This window comes from Trachypithecus francoisi, unplaced genomic scaffold (genome assembly GCF_009764315.1).
Source record: "Trachypithecus francoisi isolate TF-2019V2 unplaced genomic scaffold, Tfra_2.0 Lachesis_group5, whole genome shotgun sequence".
NCBI classification, from domain to species: Eukaryota; Metazoa; Chordata; class Mammalia; order Primates; family Cercopithecidae; genus Trachypithecus; species Trachypithecus francoisi.
The window spans coordinates 67,282,246-67,303,392 of NW_022681470.1; the positions used below are offsets into that span (position 1 = coordinate 67,282,246).

A 21,147-nucleotide genomic window follows, 5' to 3' on the forward strand; every position below is an offset into this window, starting at 1 on the left:
AGGCTGAAGAACGATGACTAAACGAAGGGAATTTACACAAGCTAGTCTGGTGGTGTTTGCAAACCATCGCCATGAGCTTCATCTTCTTTGGTAAACAATCCGCTGGTGGGCTGTCTATGGTTGGTTTCTTTTCCTTGTTGTTGATCCAATTTGTTAATTTTGAAAATGCAAACTACTTATTCACAGCATGGAAACACCTGCTTTTGACCACAATGAAACTGATAGAATGTATGGGGATGTATTAGTGGTTTCTCATGAAATTTCTTATATTTCTCAACCCCATTTTCATGACTCTTCTCTTGATTTAAAAATATAAAAATGTGATAAAATCTTGTTGGGAGGACCTACATATAAAAGAACTTGCCGAGTTGTAAGTTATGATCTTGCTTTCTGCCAAGATCTCTAAGACAATAGGCAAATATCAGAATTTTGGGAGAAAGGGATCTAACGTACCCTAGTCTTGCACTGCACAGACCAACCTGGCCTTCAGCAGGCATTATCTCTATCCAGATCTTTCAATGGAAGCAGCTGAGTCCAGGCATCAAGCATGTGATTCTCCACTGCCTCCTCTGGTCAGCACACACGTGCTTCAGATACCCTCTAAAGTGACTGCAATGAACTAAGCTCAGATGTGGTAAGACCCTGGTATCCTCTCAATCAAGAGATGAGTAGATCTCTCTGAAATATACTTGGCACAGCACTCAGATATCTATACCATCTTCAAAACTCACGACATCCCTGTGTGCACAATAAGGAAAAGATCAAGAATGACAGTCTATGCAAGGGATTTGGGCAAAAGGTTAGGGAGTTGATGTCTGGTCCAGTACGCTGAAGGAAGTCTGAAAAATACAGTGCTCTCCGTACACTGCGGAGTGAATACAACTCTCTTTAAGGAAAAGTCTAAAGACTGCAAGAGAAAGAAGACAGAATTTTTTTGTTTCCTCGTCAAACCTCTTTAGGAAAAGAGAAAAAAACATTTCAGGGACTAAAGGATTGTTTTAAATGTTTTTGCAGGAAGACAGAAATGGCTTGTCTGCCCTTTCTTGATCTGGGAGGGGCTCTCCTTGTTCTCCATGTCCTTAGATGCTGTGCTTTTCAATAAACCCACCAAACTGTATTTGTGAACAGGTACGGTCATTAGCCCAGCGAATCTCTCTTCTGTTCAGTTTAGGCACAGAGGTTGTGGGTTTCTCACAAGACTGGAGTATAGCAGAGGGTTAAGAGTAGGGGGTTTGGAGTTAGACTGCCTGGATGAAAATCTCAGCTCTGCCAGGGTAGCTGTGCAAGCTTGGCCTTGGCCAACAAGCCACTTTACCTCCTAGTGCCTCAGTTTACTCATCTGTAAAATGGAGCAGCACACATTATCCACCTCACAACATTGTCAGGATTAAAGGTTTTAATATCAGGGGAGTGACTCAACATTTCCTGGGTGTACATTATGGGTTTGCAATGAACTCGCCTCCATGACTCCTCCATTACTGTCCTTGAATACCCTGCAGATGGAATCCAACTGTGCCAGATCCTCCTTTTGGTGGAAAGTATTCATCCTCTTTGGTTCTGTACAGCAAGCTTGAAGTTAAACAGGGGGATGGTATGAAACCTGGGGTCCCAGGGCCCTTAGCTATGAAAATAGTCATGGTGTCCTTGAGATATGTTTAGTATTTAAAATACCTTATTGCAAATCATAAAATCTTCTGAAAGTGGTTGCACAGGCTAACCCCACATCAGATTTCCTTGCCTTTGGCTGGAATTAAATCAGCTCCAGGCTATCACAAACTGAGAAGAAACTCTGACTGGGAAAACGAAGGCATTATCCTTAATAAATGCAATTTGTTTGTCAGACAGAATCCTTCAGAACATTTGCTATGTGAGGGGAATAAGAGGTGTCCCTTACAAATGGAAAGATTAAAAACCAGTAACCTCTGACTCATCTCCAGGATTTGCCAAAGTTCAAGTTTATTCAGTTGTTGTATCGAATAATTTTCTTAAACCTAGTTTTTACTCTGAAAAAGTACAGTATTAAGTTAGGAAAAAGGGGGTGGCAGGCACAGCAGCTCGTGCCTGCCAGTAATCCCAGTACTTTGGGAGGCCAAGGCGGTTGGATCACTTGGGTTAAGAGTCCAAGACCGGCCTGGTCAACATGGTGAAACCCCGTGTCTACTAAAAATACAAAAGTTAGCCGGGTATGTGTGTGTGTGGGGGGGGGTGCCTTTAATCCCAGCTATTCGGGAGGCCAAGGTAGAAGAATTACTTGAACCTGGGAGGCAGAGTTTGCAGTGAGCCTAGATTGATCCACTGTCCTCCAACCCGGATGAGGAAGTAAGAGTCTGTCTCAAAAAAAAAAAAAAGTTGGGGGGTGGACAGGGGAGGTAATTTAGACTAAATGCTATTCCTTGTGTTCCTGAACCTGATAATTTTGGAGGCCAAAGCAGAATTTCCTGGATAACCATAACCAAGGACACGGCCTATTATAAAATAACTGGTATACAGTTTCCACGTATAAGGTCAACTAGAGGTTGGTTATCCCTATTTCAAACTCTTATCCCTTCTGTTTTGCCATTAAACTCAGAAATCAACTGATAATTTCAAAATAGAATTCCATTTACAAAATTACATTCCATTTCTCTATTTTTGAAGAGTATGTATTTTTCTTATGGAAAAATAGGTTCACTTGTAGTAGGCTTGCTGATGGGTAGGTCCTGAAATGAGAACAAAACTGAACCATATGGCTTGAGAATGAGAAATGGACAACAGAGTATAATGAGAGCGAATGCAGTGTTGTATCATGGGGGTCCCAGGACTTCTCTGCAAGAGGCTCCCCTCCTATTTGACTGGACCAGGATCTCATGATTGGCAACATTAGTTGCCATTTGAGCCAGCTGAGAGAGGCAGTGGGAAGCCAGGACATCTCAGCCTGCCCAGGGAAGTCTAGGCTGGCCATCTCTAAACCTCTGTCCTCTCAGAGTTTGGAAAACCAGCAGCTGGAGTAGATGTTTTTGTTTTCCAATCAGTAGGATTTTAACCAGTTAAGATGACCAATTAGAATTCTCAACCAGCCCAATCTTGACCTAGCTGGTTTTAGGCAAGATGACTTAATGCACAAGGGACATCTCTATCTAGAGATGGTATTTGTCCCTGCACAGAAAGAACTCTTAAAGAAATTCTGGGGCCATTTATCCATCTGGGTGTTTTAAGTGATGAATAAAGAAATACATACTAGGAAGAATCCTGGGATGGAATTTGTATGACTTAATTGATTTCTAACTCTTATTCTTATTACAGATCCAACAAAGCTTAACTCAATCTTTTAAAAATGTCCTGTTAGGCCAGGCGCGATGGTGCACACCTTAATCCCAGCACTTTGGGAAGCCGAGGCAGGAGGATCACTTGAATCCATGAGGTGGAGGTTGCAGTGAGCCTGCAGTCCCAGCCGCTCTGGAGGCTGAGGCATGAGAATCGCTTGAACCCCAGAGGCAGAGGTTGCAGTGAGCTGAGATTGCGCCACTGCACTATAGCCTGGGTGACAGAGCAAAGAGCAAGAATCTGTCACACAAAAAAAAGAAGAAGAAGAAGAAAGAGAAAGAAAGAAGAAAGAAAGAAAGAAAAGAAAGAAAGAAAAAGAAAGGAAAGAAAGGAAGAAAATAAAGAAAGGAAGAAAAGAAAGAAGAAAGAAAGGAAGGAAGGAAGGAAGGAAGAAAGAAAGAAGAAAGAAAGAAGAAAGAAAGAAAGAAAGAAAGAAAGAAGAAAGAAAGAAAAAGAAAGAAAGAAAGAAAAGAAAGAAAGAAAGAAAGAAAGAAAGAAAGAAGAAAAGGAAAAAGAAATCCTAAGTCTTCATTTATTTGCTTAGAGTCAATCTATTGTATTGATTTCTGGTCAAATGACTGCTGTTTCTTAACCACAAGATTATAACCAACTTAGTGGTGAGAACTAGATTAGGAGTTAGGAGACAGATTCTTGCCCAGGTCTGCCACCCAGTAGCGGTCTAACCATGAACAAGCCCCTTCACTTCTGTGGATCTTGATTTTCCATCTGTCAAATGATGAGGCTGGATTCAAAGGACCTCTAAAAGATTGTTCCCTTCTGACCCTCTCTTCTGATTCTAACAATTCCTGATTCTAACAATCAGGGATCTTTCTGAAGATGTTCACTTGAGTTTTCTGCATGTCACCCTTTCCTTTCCTTCCCTAGAATGCCTTTTTCCCCTCCCAGTGAAACTGAGAAATGGCTTCTGGATCTTTCTTTAAGAATACATCTCTGAGTTTTCCTGTCCCAAATAACTGTTTTCTGCATATGGCGGCTAATCTATTGTCTTCTGAAAATATACATTCCTCCAGATAGGCCATGCTCCCCCATTCTCACTGCAGTTCCTCTGCCCCCTCCCCCTGGAGTGCTCCTGCCCCCGCCTCCTTTAGCCGATTAGCTCCACACACCCGGAGCCAGCCAGGCACAACGTGGCTCCCCCTGGCACAAGATTGTCCTCGCCTGCAAGCAACCAGCCTGCCTGCACCATGCAGGCGCGAGATCCGTGAACCCTCTTCTCTCTCATTCTTATGCGTAATAAAATAGCGGACTTTCCCCCTTCTTTTTATGAAGACAGTTCTTGCAGCTGTGACTATAACTGTTTTTTTTTGTTTGTTTGTTTGCTTGTTGTTTTTTTTTTAAATACCGGCCAACATTATGGTCCTATAACCCAATTAGTGTCATTTGGTTGTGGTCCAAGGGCTTCCCCTGCACGAGTTTTAATTTGGGGATCCCCGGAGGCTGCACTCCACATCTGTAGCCGGCCTGTTCTTCCTCTCCCCTTATTTGCTCGAGGTTTATGGGAGGATTAGCTGTGTGGTCTGGGAGGCGGCTGCTTCCCTTTCATCCTCACGGCTCTCGAGCCGCCGAGGAGCCTTTTACTTTTCATCAAGCCCTGGCACCTGGAGGGCGGGCAGCCCGGGCGACTGGAATGAATCAGAGGATGCCCTGCAGGCCCCGGGGGGCGCGGCCCTGCAAGCAAGGGGGAGGGGAGGACTGGGGAAAGGCTGCTTATTGGGCGGCTCAGCACCCTGCCAAGCTGGGCAGTGCTGGGACGGCGAGGGGGTGGTGAGGAGGGCGACCACAGTGTGAGGTGCCCTCCCTCCCCGCCCCCACTCCCTGACTGGCGAGGGCTGGCAAGGGCTCCGGGCGCTCATTGTGCAGGCAGCTGGCACCAGCTGGGAAGGGGAATTAGCATAACAAAGAGCCGGAGCGAGCGCGGCGCGGCCTGGCGGGGGCTCTGCCGAGCGCCCCGGGCTCCGAGAAGCCGCGCTGTCAGCGGCTGTGGCTCGCTCGGGTCGCCTGGCCTGAGACCCTCGGAGCGGCGGGGCCCGGCCCCCAGCGGGCGCGCTCTGTCTGGGTTCCGGCCGCAGGACTCGCCCGGAGAATGCAGTGGGTGTGGGTGTGTCCGGGACAGCGTGAATGGGCGTGGGGGTGTGTGTTCAGGTGAATGTGGGTGCCCGTGTGTCCGAGCGTGCGTGTAACCGTGTCCCTGGGCGTGGGAATGCGGGTATGAAGGGGTCGCCTGCACAGGGGTGGGGACCCGCCAGCCCTCTTCCCTCCTGCCCCAGGAAGGCCTCTTTGTTTATTTTTTTTCCCGAGACCGCGGTCGTTCTTCTTCAATCACCAGTTCTGAATCCTGACTGCACCTCGGAGCCCCCTTCGGGAGTTTTTACAAAATCCTCAGGCCTGAACCCTACCCCCACGCGGCTCGCGATGAATTGGACTTTGCTGAGGCCTCCCAGCGAATGTTTCTTCAAATGTCCGAGTGGATTCCGACATGCGGCGTGGTTGGAGACGACCGGCTACCCCCTCCCACCGTCCCCAGCCCCACTGCCGACCCTGGACGCCAGCGAGCGCCAAGGAGACGGGGACGGCTGGGCGTCGGTTCTAGGGCCTCGAAGCTTATCCTTCGCCTTCACTGGTTGAGGTCAAGTGCACATTCCCCCGACGGTAGCGCTGGGTCTTAGGCTACCGACTGGGCAACTTCACCTCCATTACTGCATCTAAAGCCTTACAGTAGCCCCGTGGGAAAAAAGCTGTCGTGAAATGAAGCTCAGTTGAGTGTCACAAAAGGTCACAAAGCTAAGTATTCGGCCCACCGAATAGGAGTCCAGGGCTGTGGGACTCCAAAGTCCACATTCTTTCCACTGTAATATTTAAAAATAAAAATTAAACAACTAAATCAAAAACCACCGGTGCTTTTCAAGTGTTGCCAAGACCTCAAGCTGACCGGGTCCCTGGAAAAACCCTGGGAGGACTGTGAGGTAGGCGGAGTTAAGGTGCAGCAAGACTCCTGACCCCAGAAGGCAGATACGGCCTAGACGACGTCGCTAGAAAATGCCAGGGGCATCTTCTCTCCAGCAATCTTCTGCACCGCCTTCCACCTGGGTAGTCTCCCTCTCAGTAGCGGCCCTTCCAGATTCCAGTTCCCCACTCCCTCCCTACAGGAAGGAAATGTGACAGCACAAGCCGTTCGCCGTCACCCAGGAGCTGTCAGCAGCTGTGCAGTGCGGGGCGGGGTGGAGAGCGGAGGGGAGAGAGAGCCGCGGTCAGAGACTCGGGGACCCAGGGACCGGGAGACTGGGGAGGTGCACCTCCGCGTTCTGGGCCTCGCGCCTGGGCTTCGCCTCGCTGCACCGCGCCTGCTTGCTCCTAGCGGGAGCTCAGAGTCTCCGAATCTCCCCAACAGCTTCGCGACAGGAGTCTCTTGCCTCAGCTGCCTGAGCAGCCCTCCTGGAGAGGGAGGAGAGGAGGATGAAATGAGCTCTGGGCTCTGCTAGCCCCAGACTCCCCCGTTACCCAGAGGTGTGGGTTTCCAAGAGTGCAGGCTCCAACCAGCGCCTTAGCATCACCAAGCTCCAGAGGGCCCTGGGCTTCTGAGGCCACCCAGGCCCACCCACCCTTCTCACAGCAGGGGAGATAAAGGTCCAGGGAGATGAAGTGACTGGAGGTTTCACGGCCTCCTGACTGCTTGCTCAGCTTTACTCTGGCTGCATCAGACCCTTTAATAGGCACCTGTCAGTGCTTACTCACCGGGGCCATTTTCTACAGAGAGAACCTCAGTACTGGGGAAAGGAGCAACTATAGGCTTGCAGGCAGCATTTGCCCACAAGGTGCTCTGGAGAGAGGGAGAAGTTGGAAACCTTGGGCCCCCAGCCTGAGCACTACCCAGTTTGAGTTTCTGGGGCCTGATGGGGCTGGTGGTGGCTGCTGTTGTTATTATTAAGAGTTCAGAATTCTCGTACGTTCTAACAACTGTGTTCTTTCTCAATAAATGGTTTCTTAATAATCGTTTTAATTAGCAAAAAGGCTGTCTTATTAAAGCTAATTAAAGGCAATTTGGGAACTTTGTTTTCATACAATCATAAAATTAGAGAAACAAGAGGCAGGAGAAATGGGAAAAGTCTCAGCTTTTCTGCAGAGGGGCAGGGAGGAGTTGGGGAGACCCTACCTCTAAGCCAGGCATGCAGAATGCCAGTGCCCAGAGCGGGGACTGGAGCTCCTAGACTTGGGTGTGGCCTCAGGCAGTGCTAGGGACCAACTGCAGGGAGGGATACTCTGTTCACATCGTCCAACTGGAATCTTAGAGTCACCTGAACTCCTCCCTCTGCTCTCACACAATTAGTCAATTCTTTCCCTCTAGTATCTTTACATGGAAAAAGAAGGTGCTACCATTGCACCTCTGCCATTGCACCTGGCAGCCATAACCTAGGTGGTTTAGCATCCCTCAGGTGCCTTAGCATCACCAAGCTCCACAGGGGCCCAGGCTTCTGAGCGCTCAGGCTTATCTACCCTTCTCACAGCAAGGGAGATTAAGGTCCACGGAGGTGAAGTCCAGAGCCTCAGCCCTGCCCAGGGCACCCCTAAGTTCCCAAGCATTTCCATTCCATCCATTCTGTAGCTGATCATCCTAAATCCCCAGGCAAACAGGAGCAGTTTACCTCCCGTTTGACTTTCAGTGCCCTGCAGACCTCAGCCCAGGCTATATGCCCAGCCCCACCTTCTGCTCCCTGGGGGGAACCTTCTGCTCCAGCCACGTCTGTCCTCTCAATGGCCTCTCCTGCTGACCTGCAACTTTTCACCTCCCAGCCTTCACTCCAGCTTTTCCCTTAGCCTGGGATAACCTCTCCATGCCCCCACTTATACAAAGAGTAACTTGCCCTCAAGGCCAATTCAAGGTCCACATTTTGTGTGAAGCCTTCCAGGGCTACTATAGTTCTGTTCTGTGATACATAAAATGTAATATCCCCCTCTCTAGAATTACTTTTCAACTAGAATCATAGTTTTTGGGGAGTTTTTTTTTTGGAAGGCATTATAAAGTAGAAATTAAACATGGGCTTTGGAATCAGAGAGCTTAGTTACAATCCTGGCTTCCCATGACTTTGTGACCTTGAGTAAATGTCTTGACTAAGCGCAGTCTTCTTCATGAGTAAAATGTGGCTAACGATATCCATAGCTAAATTATTGGGATGGTGTATGTAAGTCAGTTTACATAATGCCAAACATGCAATATGAATAGCTCTGGGATCCTTGTCCTTCTTGTTGTGGGGGAATAGTTTAGGGCGACAATTTGTTGTTGTATGAGCAAGTCCTCCAGAAAAAGAGAGCACCCAGTCAAAGGATAGATTCCGTGGTTATCTGAACTTCCACCGCACACATCCCTAGGGGTTCTAGTGACTCAGTACACATACCCCCATTCCTTCTCTCCAGGGACCCTTCCAAATCCTAGGAAGGGGCTCTTCCCTCGAGTCCATGGGAGAGTGGTTTATGGGCGCATACTTACTGTAAGTGTCTAGTGTCAGAACTCTACACAAGAAAGACACTAAACAGGGGCTTAGCTCCTTGCCTTCTTGTTTTAAGTTTCCCAGTCTCCATCCTCAGTTGGCCTCCCTGTAAATAACCCATTCTGGCAGGAACTAACAGTCTATAAGGGTTTTCCAGTAAATTCTACCATAACACCAAGAATTCTTGCCTGTCCTTAAAAATGCAGCTTTGTGCATACATAGATTTTTTTGTACAGCAGGTTTTGTCCCTCTCCTTATCTGTTGCTTAGGCCATGGGACAGTGGGTGGCCATGAATCTGCAGGGGGCTCTCCTTCTGCCCTCCCCTGAACATCCTCTGGATGAAACAACCATAGCAAAACTGACCTGGGAGGAAGAGTACTGAGCCCATGCGTGAAATACTAGTGTTTAGCCACCTAGTCTCAAAGCAATTGTTTAAGTAGGGGCCTCAGCCATGCTAATAGCTGTTATCATAGGACCTTATGTCTATTAATGTCTCCTCAGAAGGAAATGCAAACCTATGACATGCTGATCGTGATAAGCAGCACACTTTCACCTACGAGGGGCTGTAATCGAAGCAGAAGTGCCTCACAAATGAACTAGTAGTCCCCCACACATCAGGCACCAGAGTATATTTTCTCTATCATAGGTAAGAAAGGGACTTATTTCCCATCCTGGAGCATCAGTGGCTGTGTCAGCCCCACCACAGCTTCCGACATGACTGGAGCTACACTGACATGTATGATTAAAGCTCCACGTTATACCGCAGTGGCTGCGTTTTCAAGGAGATGGAGGAAACCTCACAGGACCCCTGGGGCAGGACACAACACTGCTCCTCAGAACACTCCTTTTAAAAAAGTTGTCATGAAATCCAATTAACCAGCTGGAAGGCCATCGTGAGCAGGCCTCCTCGGGGTTAATAAATAATAGAATATGCCCTACATTGGAAGGGGAATCTCTCTTTTCTAAGCTTGCAGGCTGTGACAAGGGCTCCTGGCAGGAAGAAACATGAACTACCACCATGTTTTGGTCCCTAAAACTTCAGTGAGTCCAGCAGTGAAGGTCCCCTAGACAGATGCCCAGGGGATACCCTGGGGGTACCTTCCCCCTCCCCTGAACCATGAGCCACAAATTCATCAACCCAGCCCCAGGTGTGAGGGAATGAGGGGCCCTGTCTTGAGAGAACAGAGCATTAGAATGGGGTCAGGACCTTTAGTTCTAGCTCCAGGTCAGTCTCATTCTCAGGCAAGCTGTTCAGAGGCTCCTGTTCGCAGCTGAACAAGACCGATGGTAGAGAAGAGTTCAAGATGGGCACAGCAGGTCCTCTCTCACTGGTCCCCTCTCTGTGGCTGATCCCCCGTGGGGAACTCTTTGCTTTTGTTAGACCAGCACTGCTCAATAAAAATATAATGCGAATCATGAATGTCATTTTCAATTTTCTAGTAGTCACATTCAAAAAAAAAGTTCATTTCAAAAAAAAGGGTGACATTAATTTTAATAATGAAGGCTGGGTGTGGTGGCTCACACCTGTAATCCCAGCACTTTGGGAGGCTGAGGCTGGAGAATCACTTGAGACCCGGAGTTCGAGACCAAACTGGGAAACATAGGGAGACCTTGTCTCTATTAAAGATTAAAACTTAGCCAGGTGTGGTATTGCATGTCTGTTAGTTCCAGCTACTCAAGGAGGCTAAGCAGGGAGGATCGTTTCAGCCCAGGAGGTCGAGGCTGCAGGGAGCTATGATTGTGCCACTGCACTTCAGCCTGGGCAACAGAGTGAGACTCTGTCTCAATTTTTAAAAAATTTTTCAAAATTTTTTTTTAATAGAGAGAAGGTCTTGCTATGTTGCCCAGGCTGGTCTTGGACTCCTGGACTCAAGCAATCCTCTCACCTCAGCCTCCCAAAGTGCTGGAATTACAGGCATGAGCCACCACGCCCAGTCCCTTAATTTTGACAAAATAAAAAACAGTTTTAAATTATAAAACATTTTAATAATATATTTTATTTAACCCAAATATATACAAATTATTGTCATTTCAACATGTAATCAATATAAACATTTTGAATGAGATATTTTACATTCTTTTTTGTCTTGTACTAAGTCTGAAATCTGGAGTCTAGTCTACAATGACAACACATATCAATTAGGACAAGACACATTTTAGTGCTCAATAGCCACATACGGCTAGTGGCTACCATATTGGGCAAGTCAAGGCCTGGATCTCTGTGATCCCTTGTGCAGGGAATCACGCAGCCCCCATCTGGCTCACAACCACATCCTCTCTCCTCCGTGCCCTCTGGGCACCACATTCTTGCTTCTTGGGGACCCTTAGCCCATCCCCCTAGTTCAAGACTTTGGAAGGCCTGGGAAAGGCAGTGGAAGCTGCCATCACTCCTAGGGACTGCTCAGTGAAAACTCCCCGACACCAGAGGGTCAACATTTTGGGGCTGGCTGGCTCTGGTGTACACCCTCCAGCATCATCCCCACTGCCCAGGGAGGGTTGTGTGGGGCTATCCTAGAGTGGCAGAGCCAAGGACTGGGCAGGCAGGTTAGGGGAGAGAAGGAGTTGCAGACAGTAGCTCCAGTAGTTCCTGGAGTGGTGAGGGCTTTAGTTAGAAGCAGATTGAGGAGCCTTTAATCCTCTCTGTTACCAGAGAGGAAAATGTGGGTGGCAAGTAAAGTCTTGTCAGGGAAAATACTGGCAGGAAGGTGAGCCACATGCCCGAGTAATCGCCGACTCCACTGCTCTCCTTTGATGTAGCACCTCGGTGCCATGCAGGCCAGGCCAGGCCTGTGACAGACAGGCCCTTCCTGGGCGATTGCGATTGTGTGTGTATGTGTGTGAGTGTGTATTCTGGCTCCTTCTCAAGCTGCAGATGCCTGTCTCTGCATGCCCTCAATCTGACAGCATCCCAAGGGGAATGAGTCTTAGGTTCATGTTTTCTGAACCTCACATTTAGACGTGTGGCCTGAGAAATTAGGAGTGTCCTGGAGCGGACGACAGGCTGGTACAGATGACACTGTACTCACCATGCCTGTCCTACCTCCCTGAGTGCTCTCTGCTACCTTGTGGAATAGCAGTGGATGAATGAGCACGTGACTGCTGCAGACAGTGGGCAGGCTCGGTCAGCATGCTGAGTAGAAGAGGGCACTGCAGAGAACAAAGAGCTCCAGTGGAAGTGCTGTTTATGGGCCTGGAACAGGATGAAGCCTCAGTGAGGTCCCATGTGGGGGAGAGAGTCACCCATTTGTAAGAGACAACATTCCTGGGGTCCAGTTCTCAGGCCCTTGTGCGTTACCAGGAACTCTGCCAGCTCTAGCCTGATGTTGCCACCATGCCTCAGGCTTTAGAAAGGGGAAAGGGAGCTGGCTGATTGATCACTATTATAATATAAAACACTTTACAGTTTACAAAAAACTTTCACCTCCATTACGGTGTAATTCTCCCAACAATTCTATAGTGTTGGCAGGACAGGTATTGTTATCCTTATTTTATAGGTGAGAAAACTGTGGCTCAATGAAGGGAAACACTTGCAAGGGGCAGAGCCAAGATCAGTAGGCAGGCTTTTTCATAGAGCTCTCCAGAATCATTGCTCAAGCTGCCCTTAGAGCAGGGCTCTTATAATTTGGGGGTCATAGATCCCTTTGGGAGTCTGATTAAAAAAAAAAAAAGCTTTGAATACTCTTACTGAATAATGGACTTTAAACAGTCCATGATCCCCTTGAAATTTTACACAAAACATTGTCTGTACAGTTTTTAGGGGGAGGGACTGGGGATGAATGAAAAAGATCAGATTTTTTTTTTTTTTTAAAGAGTCTTGCTCTGTTGCCCAGGCTGGAGTGTAGTGGCACGATCTCAGCTCACCACAGCCTCTGCTTCCTGGGTTCAAGTGATTCTTCTGCCTCAGTCTCCCAAGTAGCTGGGATCACAGGTATGCACTGCCATGCCCAGCTAATTTTTACATTCTTAGGAGAGACGGGATTTCGTCACGTTGGCCAGGCTGGTCTCAAACTCCTGACCTCAAGCAGTCCAACTGCCTCAGCCTTCCAAAGTGCTGGGATTACAGGTGTGTGCCACTGCACCTGGCCAAATATCAGATTTTTCTTTTTTTCTAATTGGAGTCTTACTTTGTTGCCCAGGCTCGAGTGCAGTGGAGTGATCTCAGCTCACTGCAACCTCTGCCTCCTGGGTTCAAGCAATTCTCCCGCCACAGCCTCCCAAGTAGTTGGGACTACAGGTGCACACTGCCAGTCCTGGCTAATTTTTTTTTTTTTTTTTTTGTATTTTAGTAGAGACGGGATTTCACTGTTTTGCCCAGGCTGGTCTCGAACTCCTGAGCTCAGGCAATCTGCCCACCTCTGCCTCCCAAAGTGTTAGGATTACAAGCGTGAGCCCCCTCACTTGGCCCAAAGATCAGATTGTTAAGGGAGTCTATGACACCCAAAAGGTTAAGAATTTGTGATCTAGACCAACCTCTTCATTTGACAGATGAGGTAAATGAAGCCCAAAGATAGCCAGTGATTTGCCCAGGACTGCACTAGCCTCAGAGCAGAAGTGGGATTTGAAATCTGAGTCAGTCTGCCCTTTCACTATATACCAATTATAATGAGGTTTACAGATGCCTGAGCTGCTCCTGGCTCCAGGGAGCCCTACTTGGGAAACCCCAAGCCCCTACACAATGAGATCCAGATTAAGAATGAATGTGTCATCCCAGCTCCACCCCTAGCCAGCTGCACAACTATCCTGCACTCTCTACACATCATTTTACCTTCCAGAGTAGCATTTTACCTTCCAGAGAGAAGCACCCCCTGACCTCCCTACCTCTGAGGAACAGTGTGAGGAAGCAAGGACATGAAATGTGATGGAGCTCCAGAGATGGGGCAGGGAAGGGGAGGAAGAGGGAAGAACAGAAGAGAGCAAGTGGATGTTCAAAGAGGCTGGGGCTGGGCAGCAGATAGATGGGATGGTTTTGTTTTATGCAGCCGTTTCATCCTTAGGGGCTAAATTTCCCCATCCCTCACACTGTAGGTAACAGGTCTCCTTAAACTTTGCCCTTGCATCCTCTGAATTGATCAGGGTCCTTCTTTGTAAAGCAAAGCAAATATAAAAACCTGGAATCCTCCCCATCTGGTTTAAGCATGAAGTAAGGATATTGAGAGGACTGAAAAACAGACTTGAGTCTGAGCTTCCAGGATGACTCCAAGAGCCACACTGCAGATCTGGCTGCCAGGGGAGCTGCTGCCTCCGTCAGGAGCAGGAAGCTGCCAGTTCTTACCCACTCTGTGCCTGCTGTGATCTGGTGCCAGCAAAAAGGGAGGACCCCTTCCTGCCATGTCCCTGTCCCTGGGTAACTCTGTTCAGAGACAAAGATTGACTCAGATTGATGTGACTAGCACCCCTAGCAGCAATGGAAATGAAAAAATAAGAGCAGTTTTCTTTTGTTTTAGTTTTCATTGGAAAGGTAGGATGCATCCTTGAAAAACTATCAAAATATCAAGAGGGTATTGAAAACATTTGGGCAGCCATGAATATGTCTATGATAGTGCCCTTTTTGATGCTGGGGACATAGTCCCAGGAGACTTGCTCTGACAACTGTATTTTGAGGTCTCTCATTTTAACTTAATTTTTTTTCTTGTTTTTTTTTTTTTTTTTTTTTTTGAGACAGTGTCTCACTCTGTTGCCCAGGCTGGAGTGCAGTGGTGTGATCACGGCTCACTGCAGCCTGGACCTCCTAGGCTCAAGCAATCCTCCCACCTCAGCCTCCGGAGTAGCTGGGGCTACAGGCATATCCACCACACCTGGCTAATTTTTAAAGTTTTTTTGTAGAGATGAGGTTTCACCATGTTACCCAGGCTGATTTCAAACTCCCAGTCTCAAGGGATCCTCCTGCCTCAGCCCCCTAAAGTGCTAGGATTACAGGCATGAGCCCCCACACCTGGCCTAATTTCAACAAATTTTTAAAAAATTCATGTGACTTCTGTATTATATGTGTATATATCTCTTATCTATCTAGAAATATATATATATAGATACACATACACACATATACTATTTATAAGCACACATTGTATACATACATGTTTTATTTACCATAATAATCATGTTTCTCTAAAAATCAAGCAGAATTGGGGTGTTGAGGAGAATATTTGAAACTAATCCTTCAGTTTCTCATAACCCTCAGCTACACACACACACAGGCCCTTAAAGATCTTAGAAGGGAGGGAGGCTAAATGTCCTGGTTTATCTGGAACAGGCCTGGTTTATGCCTATGAGCCCAGCATAATGATTAATAACACATCTGCCCTCTCCAAAGTCCTCATTTAAATGATAAATTATATAGTCATCTTAATCTTGGGGGACATCTGACAGTCCCTGGCTTCTGGGATGTGCTGACAGAAATGTCATTGCAACCTGACCCAGCCAGCCCTTGGGGAAAACCAGGTGGTCAACTGATTTGTCTTAATTCTCCTATTTTGAGAGAGGTCAGACCTCCAGGCCCTACCTCACCACACCCAGCCAGTTGAACTGAGACCTCTGGGGACATGGGCTCCTAAGTCCTGTCCCTTAAGAATTGAGAATGCATCATCACAGATGCTCACACACAGGCTATGGTCCTAGCCAAGCCACGGTCATCTTACTGCTCAAACCTTCCCTCCTCTAGGAACTATCCCTAACCCTGATCCACTGTAAACATAAGTCCTTTAGCATATGATGTCCCCACATTGCATAAAACTCACTGAACCTGCTTACATGCCAATTCTGTATGAGTCTGATTATTGCTTCATTTACTACAGTCCTGCCTTTCTCACCAGACTAGGGATCCCAGGGTTAGGGGCTATCTACTAGGTATTCCCAAGTGTAGGAATGAGTTCTTCCCCCATCAAACCAGGGGTCTTTAATGGCAGGAACCAGTCTCCCCTATCAGATGGAGCTCCCAAGGACAGGAGTCCTGTAACCTGGAAGACAATCATCTCTTCTTAGGGCAAGTGTAGGTGTGGATCTTGTTCTCCTAACTACCCTGCAATTGGGCTGGGTGAAGGGGTGAGATTTGTTCCTATGACTCCCTTTCAAAGCAGTTCTGATTTTTCCAGTCTGCCTGGGCCTCCAGGCTGCAGAGCGGACTGACTCGTGCTTAATGAAGCGCATTCTCCATCTGTGGTCTGCCCCTCCTGGCAGCTCCAGCTGCCTGGGGCCTGGCTTTGGGGAAAGCAGTAAAGAAGTTCCCTCATCTCAGGCTGCCCCCCACTACAGACACACCAGGGATCCACTCCCCCAGGCCAGCCCCACCTCACCCATGTTAAGCTAATGAGATCCAGACCCCACACCAGAGCTGTCCTGATTGGGTTGACCTGTTTAATTAAAGCAGCAGCTTCCAAAAACGGAGGTTCTGCTCCAAGGCTCTGCCCCTGGCCTCGGAGACAGACTCTGGCTGTCTCTGGCCAGCTTGGACTTTGGCACTTTTTCTCAGACCCTGACTTTCTTCTCTCCCTCCCTCCTTCCTTCTCCTCATTTTTCCAACATCTGTGTCCAGAAAGGAAGAAAAACCATGTTTGGACTGGCCTCCTTCCATCCGTCATTTTTTTCCCCTTTCAAACGTCTTGTCTAAAGCGGAGTCAGTTACATAAACATTCCACCTCTTTCCATAAATTGGCCGCAGTTACCGAACAATAGTGTTACTGTGCAGGGGAAGAGGGAGCCCAAGGCCACACCCCGCAAGTGCTGGTCCCCCAGCCAAATAGAACCAGAGACTCATTCTTTGAAAGAACCAAAGAGGAAATCCAGAATCTTCAGGCGAGACCTTTTCTGTTGTGCTTGGAGCGGTTCCTTTACCAAAGCCCCTCTCTGCTCTGCCCTCCCGGCAGCCGTCTTCCATCTCTTAACTTCAAGCTGTTTGAACGGATGCCCAATTTCTGCTTTTTCCTTGACTGCCTGACAGTGTGTGTCACTGTGTGTCCCTGTCCCGAGGGCAGATGATGGAGTTGGTGGTGGTGGTGATGTGTGTGTGTGTGTGTGTGTATGTGTGTGTGTGCATGCATGTGTGTCTTTTGGCAAGATTTTTGGAGGCACACCCTCAAGATTTTGTTGCCTTTTTCTTAAATAGAAACAGTTAGACCTCACTAATTCAGACCAGTTGGAGAAAAGTCCACAGGGGAAAAAAAGTCTGACTTAACAGAACCCAGTTCTTCTTAGGCCCTCTCCCTTCTCCCAAATGCATCCAGTTACTGGAACTGGACTAACCACATTGGCAGATACAGTTTTGCCAGACTTTCTCCATGAATAGATAAAGACCACTTTTTCCATTATCTTGAGTACCTAATTAAATGTGCAGGCCACTCAGGGTGTGAAAATGCATTTTTTTTCTTAATAGATCAGATATCTTCAACATTTATACAGTACTTCTCATTGACTTAGTGAACTGTCTTCTTAGCCAGACTGCATGCTCTTTAAGGACAAGTTCTATATCTTAATCCATTCACTATCCAGTGTCTATTGTAGCTCCAAGCACATAGTAAGTGTGCAAAATATTGTTGAATAGCGGATGGATGGACGGATAAATGGATGTACAGATGAAATTAGTGAGGCAGGAATAATGGGGGTGGAGAAAGAGCCTTGGCAGGGGAAATTTGAAGGAAGCTTCTATTGACCTCCGTCTGGTGAAGAGCAGAAGTAGCAGAGAGCAATGTTAGAGCAAGAGCAAGTAACTGACAGCATTGCCATCAGCTCTCACAGCAAGTGGCAGGAGATGAGGGAGGCAGAGATGGTTGGAGCTGGGACTGGGGAAGTGAGTGGTAAAGCAGGAGTAGGAAGGCTGTGATAATGGGGTTGGTGGGAAGATGTAATCATGTGAATGGGTTTGTGAGCAGCTCTGGTGCTAGAGGCAGCTGTGGGTGTGATAAAAAGAGATTCATCTGCTATGGGTAAACTAAGTGGAAAAGGTGCTGTATCAGTTAAGTGGCTTTTGGCTGCAAGTAATAGAAAATTTAGTTCAGTTGGCTTATACTAGTCATTCTCAACTGGGGGCAATTTTACTCCCCAGGGGACATTTCATAAGGTCTGAAGATATTTGTGGTTGTCACAACTGGGATGGTTGGCGGAGGGGGTCATACTGGTATCTAGTGGGCAGTGGCCAGAGATGCTTCCCAACATACCACAATGCATAGGACCACACACAATGCACAGCTGCCCACAGCAAAGTATTATGTGGCCCAAAGTGTCAATGGTGATGCTGAGAAACCCTGGTTTAAACCAATAAGGAACAATTTATTGTTCCATATAATAAGCAGTTTCAATGGTGGTCATTTCATGTGTTCATTGAGGAGGTGGGTTCTCCCCACCAGTAGCCTTTGCCTCTGCCATGTATTGGGCCTTTGTTCCCTCAGGGCCACAAGAGGCTATAGTGGCTCCAAGTATCACATTCTCACCCAACAGCATCTTCCTGTCCCTTTATAAAACTCAGATTTCCTTTCTGTCTCACTAGCCTTGTGTCCTATACCTATTCCTCAATCAATCCTGGGCGAGGGGATTGCCAAGATTAATTTAATTGACATCCCTCACCCCTATCCCCACGCTGACACTGGGGTATGGAACGTGAAACATGAAGAAAATTTATACTCTGTTAAAAAGAAAATGTATCTTCTGGAGAAAGGAGAGGGTGCTGTGTGGTTCACAACAGGCTCTCCCCAGCATATTACGTTCATGAAACTGAGAAATATGGTCCTGGGCCTCAAGGCTGGAACTTGCTGCTCTGTTACTCACTTTGGATTCGCACCTTCGTTCACTCATTCCATAAGCAATAGATATTTACGGAATGCCTCTGCATGGTGCAAGGGACATCACAGACGTGTGGTTCCTGCTGACCTGGAGCTTTCAGTCTTGTAAGGGAGACACTAATCAAATAGTCTCATGGATGATGTGCAATTAAAGACAGAGATAGGCTGGGATTTAAAAGCACATGGAGCAGCAACAGTATATTACAGAAGACCTTACAAAGAAGGTGAGGGAGAGTCAGGAAGGGTTTCCTTGGTTGAGCTAAGATCTGAAGAATGTATGAAAATTAGCTTGGTAAAAGACAGGGGACAGAGGAGACTTCCCAAGAATAGTGACCATGTGTGCACATCCCTCTGTGGGGAGGAGCTCAGTGCAGTCCAGGAACAGTCGCAGTGGAGTGCAGAGCAGAAATCCAGGGGAGGACAGCAGGGATTTTGAGAGGTTAGGCAAGGGCCAAATCTCACAGGGTTTGCTCGTGTTAAGGATTTTTGTCTTGGTCTTAAGAGCAAGGAAAATTCATTCAGGTGTCCCAAACAAAGATCTTTTTTTTTTTTTTTTTGAGTGTTTAAAGTTTGTAATTCCTAGTAGGAAAACATTATCTGAATGAATACCCTAATGGCAAACCACTGTAAAATACTTCAGCTGCATTTGGGGAAGAGGGGTAGGGATTATCTTCAAAGCATCCCAGCTCTCTTGATGAGAAGGTCAGAGGTACACTGGTTTGTATTATTGCGACATCCATAAGGTGATCTAGGTTGCTTTCCTTTCAGCAAGGACTTTATTTATCAGAAGGGCATTATGTTTGACCTCCATATTTGGCTGACAATTTACTGATAAGATTCATAACTTTTGGGTTGCTCTGGTATTGTGACATATTTGCTGGATGCTGAGCCACATCCTGGAAGGCCACCATAACTTCTGGATCCTGCATGGTTGCAAGAACCTCTGGATAACCAAGAATTTCATTGAGTCCAGGCATTCTGGTCATTCCAGGCATGCCCCCTCCCATTCCAGGCATTCCTCTGGTAAAATTACCAGGCATTCCCCCAGGAAAGCCACCTGGAAAAGAGCCATACTGAGCTCCTGACCGTCGTCTGGCTTCTTCCTCCCTCTGGGCTCTCTCATGCTCTTCTCAAGCCTTCTTAACTCTTTCTATTCTTTCTTCGATCTCTCGCTCTTTCCATTTTCGCTCATACTTTCTCCAATGTTTGGCAATTGTCCGTGCCCTAGGTTGAACTTCTTTTAGCATTGCACTAGCATCTTCATTATAATTCAATTTACAGTCAAGGGCAAGATCGTGGGCTGCTTCTTCCCAGTGGCCTAGAAGTCTGTGTGCTTCCCAGCAGGGCGCGGTGGCTCACACGTGTAATCCTAGCACTTTGGGAGGCTGAGGTGGATGGATCACAAGGTCAGGAGATCGAGACTATCCTGGCTAACACGGTGAAACCCTGTCTCTACTAAAGATACAAAAAATTAGCCGGGCATGGTGGCGGGCGCCTGTTGTCCCAGCTACTCAGGAGGCTGAGGCAAGAGAATGATGTGAACCAGGAGGCGGAGCTTGCAGTGAGCCAAGATTGTGCCACTGCACTCCAACCTGGGTAACAGAGTGAGATTCCCTCTAAGGAAGGAAGGAAGGAAGGAAGGAAGGAAGGAAGGAAGGAAGGATGGAAGGAAGGAAAAGAAAAGGAAAGAAAAAAAAAGAAAAGAAGTCTGTGTGCTTTCCCTCACCACTTGTCAGGCTGAGCTGAATCAGGATTTATTTCAATGGCTCTGTCAGTCTCGGATGGCAGCATTTGGCTTCTGTAATTTGACGAAGACACTGGCCCTCTTGGCCTACAAAATGGCCAAGCAAGGATTCAGCTTGATGGCATCTGTGAATAAGTCAGTGGCTCTCTGCAGTTTACCATCATTTAGGGCTCAATAGCAGCCACCTTCTTATCATTTGCCTGATCCATCATCTCTGTTATCTCTGCATTTTCATCTCCCATTTCTTGATGGGCATCAGTGTCTGGTTCAATCACACCTTCATTATCAATTTCTAGATCACTTTCCTCACTTGATGGTTCATCTGCCTTTAAGTCTTCCTCCACCTTCTTACTATCAGGTTTTTCTTCCTAGGTATTTTCTTCGAATTTAGCTTTCTGAGTAGCAGGTGGTACTTTACCCCGCATGCTCTCCACCCACTCCCTCAGGAAGTGCATTTCCTTGGTGTGCAGAACCCTCGGATCCTGCACACACTTTCACAAAGGTCCGAAGTTCATTCACTTTGTGGGGGTCCATGGTCAGGAGGTGGTGGGCAAAGCTGAGGGTCTGTAGCCCAGTTCCAGCATCAGGCCCTGGCTTGGCATGACCACACAGAAAGGGCTTTTTTTTTTTTTTTTTTGAGACGGAGTCTTGCTCTGTCACTCAGACTGGAGTGCAATGGTGCGATCTTGGCTCACTGCAGCCTCCACCTCCCGGGTTCCAGTGATTCTCCTGCCTCAGCCTCCTGAGTAGCAGGGATTAGAGGCACCCACCACCACGCCCAGCTAATTTCCAAATAAGGATCATTTTGACTGCAGTGTGAAGAACAAA

General features: G+C 47.4%; 1 protein-coding gene and 1 pseudogene across 2 annotated transcripts; one reads left to right on the forward strand and one right to left on the reverse strand.

Moving 5' to 3' along the window:
• Window positions 1-13: 13 nt before the first annotated feature.
• LOC117074083 lies at window positions 14-6,205 on the forward strand. Its single transcript, XM_033195317.1, has 3 exons — window positions 14-90; window positions 5,048-5,412; window positions 5,651-6,205. Exons 1-3 carry the CDS (start codon window positions 14-16, stop codon window positions 5,947-5,949), a joined length of 741 nt encoding a protein of 246 aa, XP_033051208.1. The 3' UTR covers window positions 5,950-6,205.
• A 12,933-nt stretch (window positions 6,206-19,138) lies between these two features.
• Window positions 19,139-20,853, reverse strand: LOC117074841 (annotated as a pseudogene). The gene is made up of 2 exons (XR_004433734.1): window positions 20,294-20,853; window positions 19,139-19,911 (listed from the first exon to the last, which is right to left on the reverse strand). The product of XR_004433734.1 is annotated as a hsc70-interacting protein-like (transcript).
• Between the last annotated feature and the right edge of the window lie 294 nt (window positions 20,854-21,147).